Source organism: Phaethon lepturus, unplaced genomic scaffold, assembly GCF_000687285.1.
Source record: "Phaethon lepturus isolate BGI_N335 unplaced genomic scaffold, ASM68728v1 scaffold54568, whole genome shotgun sequence".
NCBI classification, from domain to species: Eukaryota; Metazoa; Chordata; class Aves; order Phaethontiformes; family Phaethontidae; genus Phaethon; species Phaethon lepturus.
Window position 1 is genome coordinate 1 of NW_010557942.1, and position 5,607 is coordinate 5,607.

The following is a 5,607-nucleotide window of genomic DNA, read 5'->3' on the forward strand; positions in this document are numbered from 1 at the left end:
TGCCCCCGGTAAATGAAGCCCGGACCACCGGTTAGGGTAAAGTTGCCTGCTTTATGCGTCCGTTCATTCCCAAAGGGCAGAACTTACGAAACCCTCGTACGACACATGCGGTTGCAAAACAGGTCGTTCACGGACCTTCCGTCCTGCCCGGGCGCTGGATGACGTTCCTGGAGTGTCACTGCGAGGACGCTGGGAGAGCGGCACTCGTCAGCAACTCCCCCTCCTCATCTGCTGTGCTAACAAAAACCACTCGCAAAAAACCAGCAGGTTTTTCACATGTGAGAGTGCCTGCTCGAGGACAAGCTAGACTAAAGCAAAAGAAGCCGCTCAGCCCGAGGGAGAAGTCTCCCACCCTTGGTGCCAGTTTAACTTAAATGGTTTCAGTCACTGTCCTAAATTATACTGTTCTGGTTTTCCCCTGTAGGTGAAGAAACACTTAAAACGTCATTTGTTTTCTTGTTCTTATCCACTAAAGAAGCAGTAACCAAACCAATTTCCAGAGATTACCAATTTTCCAGAGATTAGCCACTCCCTTAAAAGCCGGCTCCCACACACAGCGACAACAAAAAACGCCACTGTCAAACACGCTAGTTGCAGCCCTTAGTATTTCTGACACTCTCAAGCAGCAAGGTCTCGTTTTGAACAGGACAACGCTGTTCACAGGGCTCTGCAAAACCTGTGAAGTACGCATTTTTCAACTGAAGCCTGAGACATCAAGCCAGGTTAAATTCACTCGATAGAGCTTCCCTCCACTGAAGTCAATGCTTGATTCCCACCTGGCAAGAAGCCATCTCAGCCCACCTAAGCTATAGATCCCTTTAACTCTGCTGTCTGAGAGACTAATTTTCCCCTCCCAATACACTAAAAAATACACTACTTTTCAAATGTATTTTCAAACCACTATAAATTAGATTTTCTTAGCAACTAGACATCATTTTCAGAGAAATTCCACACCCACAAGGAAAAGATATCTGTACATTTCAGTTGCCACGCAGCAAACCAACCATACACTAACAACTCTTCTCCCACAGCTGCAAATATCACATTGCAGGAAAAGAGCTGTCACTGTGTTTCCAAAACCAGCTGCGCTATCAGCTCCTTGGCATCCTTCATGCTGGAGGAGATCTCGGAGCCATCCTCTGCTACATGGGTACCAATCAAGAACATCTTCCTCTCGTCTCCAATATCAGACAGTGCCAGAGCATCGTGGATATCGGTGATGCAATATGCACCTTTGAGGTCCTGATATGCAAAAAACAAAACAAGCCTGTTAGTTGCACGAGGTGGCGGCACCAAGCCTTTGTCCAAGGAGGGGAAGGGTCTCAAAGGCTGTGGGGACACCATTCTCATGTACCTTCTATGAGATCAAGTTCCCATGCCTTAAAATGCTTGGGGGGGGAAGTGTTTATTCTTAACCTAATTTCTTCACAAAGAAATAAGGGTACAGTTCTGTTTCCAGTAATTCCAGTGTTTCTGATAACAATGTAAGAATACCCGTACAAGGCAGAAAAAAGCCTTGCTGGCCCAAGACCCCATTCCCTGCATACCTTCTCAGACACAGTGTTTCTGACTGCAGGACCTAGAGATTCAGTAGTAGCATTTGTGTTTGATGAAGACAAAGCCTGTGCTTGCGTTCAAGAGTAACACAAAGGACTACTAGTAACCTGCCTAAGTTCCTAGAAATTCAGGACATAACAAGGTAGAGCAAATGGAGCACACAGTCCTCATAAAAGAAAATCTAGGCTTAAAAACCCTGGGCTGTTCTGTTATCTGACCACACCACAGGCACAATTCTATTCCAGGTACAGCACCAGTCATTAACACTTTCACAAAGGTCTTAGGAGAAAGCACTGCCTTGTGAGGAAAGCTGGTCTTCAGCAACAGCCTCAGGAGCAACCAACCGGACAATCTGAAGGCAAGCAATGGTGCTTCACTTTTTGGCTGCTGCTAGGTGAAGTGGTACTTTTAGACAGACATTCAGAACAGAAACTTAATTCCAGGCCTAACTGTGGTCTCCCTTGCAGCTCTCAAACCTTGCAACTCTACAGCAGTTTCCACCATTATTTTCACCCACAGCTCTGATTGATTGCACAGTCTCCAAGCACAGGACCTTCATCTTGCAGATCCAAAACTCAACCTCAGATTATTTTCTTCTATGGTCAACATGTGTCCCAGAAAGACCCCTCAGCTCCCAACCATGTGGCCTCCTTAAAGGCATGAAGCCTCCTTTGAAAGGCTTTGTTGCTGTTTTCAGAGCTGCTGCTAGACCAAGCTCAGCTACCAGCAGAGAACTCTTACCTGCTTGTTGGCCAGAACCACCACCGGCAGGGTGGAGTTGTTCTGGATCAGCTGATGAAGCAGCTGTTTCGCCACAGGCAGTCGCGCATGATCAGCCGAGTCCACGACATAGATTAGCAACAGCACTTTGGGCAAGTACATCTTCCAGTATGAACGCAGAGATTCACTGCCCCCAACTGGAAGAGAAGACAGCAGCACAGGATTCACCAAATAATCCAAGCAGCACTGCTCCCAGAGGTGCTGGGAGGCCCTGGGCTGAAAACCCAAGGCATCTGTGTTACCAAAAACTCAAAGTATTTGGGCTACCATACATGAGACTGGAAATAGCTTTATTTTCCTCAGTGTAGTCCCATGCAGGCATATGTGTATGCTCTGGGGGAGAAAAAAAATAAATTTCCATTTTAAGCTCATGATTATTTTGAGAGGATCCTGCATTCAGTTTTTTTATGGTCGCTTTCTGCCTTGTTGATTCTTGCTCTCAAATGAGTAGGGAGAGCAGAAAGCAGTTCACAGTCCACAAACACCATGTGAGAATGTCCCCATAAAACCTATCTCCACATGCTCATCTCATCTGAAGACAAAGCAGGCCCACAATTTCCAAAGAAGAAATTTAGCTCTGAGGTGGGGAGGGCTCTTATCAGGTTTGTATGACACTGGGGACTAGTTCAAAACTCCCACAGCTTTCATACTGTCAATAACCAGAGGTGCTTAGGAAGAGAGAAACGTCAAGCCCCAGCAGACCCTTCAGGCAATCTTTGGGAGAAATCTTTGCACAGGATACATTTCTACCTGAGCTCTTCTCTGTTGCTTGAGATTGTTGTTCTCATCTGGGGACAAAAAGAGTTTGGTAGTTTGCCAAGTTTAACAGAGGCAGAAATAGCTAACAGTGTATTATTTCAGATGTGTTTTCAGCTCTCCATGTCTTCTCCTAGGTCTTCTCCTGCAGAACCACTGGCTCAAGAGTACTGAGCTGCTCAAAAGGCATGGCTGAGTCTCCCAGAAGTAGCAAGTTTTCAAAGCTATACACGTGGGGTTCCCTGTAACTGTCTCCTGCCTCACACAGGAGCTCTTTTCAAAACAGACTTGCTAGTCAGCCGCCTTGTACTGTCCTCAGTGACTTCGCTCTGTTTCGAAGCAATTTTGCTTTCACTTAAGTCAAAATGATTCAGTAGTTTGAACAACATAGAAGGGGAAGCAACATTTCCTGCCAGAGCATGCCTGCCTCTTTTTCAAGAGCCCCAGTGTATCTGCAGGCAGAACTGCAAGTCGGCCACTGTGGAAAGGAGCCAAAGGGCTGTGACTGACACACCACGCTTGGGACAGATGCCTCTGGTTCTGTACTGTGACATTGTGGCGGCTCACCACCATTCCCTTTGTTAAGTGCATTCATGCATAGCATAACCCAGGGGTCAGCAACCTCACAGGGACCATTTTTTTTTTCCCCCCAAACCAGTAGGAACTCAGCCAGAAGCCAGGAGCTCCTATCCCTTGCAGAGGCAAGATAACACCCACTTATATGATGGTACAAGGAAAAAGATAGAACAGTTTTCTACCTGTCTAAGCCAGCAAAATAAACCCCCTGCTCTCTGCTGATGTATGCTGCGTGATCACAGCATAGGCTGCTAACCCCTGGACTAGGCGATGGTACAGACTGGATAAGTAACCAGATTAGAGCGCCATGCACGGATTTACCTGGCTGAAACTGGCCTGAGACATTTCATTTCCCATGGGTCAGATCGCAGCCATCACATCTCAGTCACTACCAACCTGGACCAGAGAGGGAAGGACGACTCAGAAACAGCAGGTTCTGATGTGGGGTGCACAGTGCTGGGCCCAGGCCATCCTCAGCCAGAAGCAGAGATACTGTGGGTTTCTCTGGGCTCAGGTAGACAAAGCACCTCCCAGTAGGAGACACAAGTGTCTCATACCTACTAGGAGAGGGGCACAGGCTACAAGCATCTCTGGAGAGACGATTTCTCTAAGACACCACAGAGACTCCTATGGTAGTAGGACTTGGAATGAAACTCTGTCTTAGTGGCCTCATCCTCACATCCCAAAAACTTACCTGGGAACAGCACAACTCTTTTAGGCCTGCTGACAAAGGTATGGAGGCGTCTATGGGCTAGCTGCCAAGTGAGCCAGTCAAGCACTGGTACAGCACCGTGCAGAAACAGCAGGAAGAAAAGGGCAGCTTCTGCCTCCACAAGACGCAGGCACTGGTGAGGCTAGGATGTCAGCCTCTCTGTACCAGTGACTGACTTGCCTCCAGGGCCTCTACCTTCCCCATCAGCTAGCTGCACCTAGAACAGCTGTGACACCCCAAAAGCATCAGAGGAGATGCTCTCAGCAGGCATGGACAACACCCAAGAAATCAGTGCTAAGGACAACACAGAAAGTTTAGCAAAAAACTACAGACATTCAAAAGCCATTAAAGACTAGAAAACACCAACTACAAGGCTTTTGAACAAAAAGGGTAAAAGCTTTTCTCTTCCTCCTCCTTTCTTTCACCTCATCATTTATTCCTCTTTGACTCTTGCCCTTTGCCAGGCACAAGCACCAAGGAGAAGCCGTACAACACACAACAGCTGTGGACCACAACACAGGGCTTACGGGGTGCACCTTTGCTTTGGGCTGGTTTCACACAATCAGGCTTGTTACCCTTCTCTCTCTGTGAGCAGAACTCCCTGAAAGACAGGGGCTGAAGGAACACAGACCTCCTCTAACACTGGTGTATCACCTCCTTCAAGAAGCACAGTGGGAAGGCAGAATCTCCAAGGAGAAAATAATCACAACGTCACCTTATCACAGCAGGCAGGAGGGAACATGCAGCTTTTAAAATACAGGCCTGATCCCTAGGGCATTGGATAGGAACTTGTTTTATGTTCCGTACTAAAACAGGTTCACTCACTCTCCAGGAACTCCATCTGGGACTCTTCGGTGTTGACACAGATGGCATTGAAGCCTTCGGTGGGAGCCACGCTGCGCTTGACGTGGTTAGTTGCCAGGGAGTGGAGAACGCTGGTCTTCCCGGCCCCGTCCAGGCCCAGCACCAGTATCTGCTTGTTGCATCCTCTACCCTGCAAAGCGAGGAGCAGTGCGCTCAGCCAGGCAGCCAGGGCAGGTGTGAAGCTTAACAAGGCTGGGGGGGAAATGGGGGCCTAACGAGGGGTCTGTCCGCGCCCGTACGGAGGGAACAGCAAAAGCCACTTTACGGTGAAGGGGGAGAAGATGCCGGTTGGGCTCCTGGTCGCAGCGCGGGCGATGGAACGCCAGAGATACTCGCCGGCACACCCGTAGCTGGGGGTGGGG

General features: G+C 48.4%; 1 protein-coding gene across 1 annotated transcript; it reads right to left on the reverse strand.

Moving 5' to 3' along the window:
• Positions 1 to 1,062: 1,062 nt before the first annotated feature.
• On the reverse strand, positions 1,063 to 5,375 carry ARL9 (ADP-ribosylation factor-like 9; the record flags this gene model as incomplete). The annotated part of the gene is made up of 3 exons (XM_010292890.1): positions 1,063 to 1,242; positions 2,299 to 2,474; positions 5,207 to 5,375. Coding segments are annotated over 3 exons (525 nt in total), but the record flags the coding sequence as incomplete, so codon positions are not given.
• Positions 5,376 to 5,607: the final 232 nt, after the last annotated feature.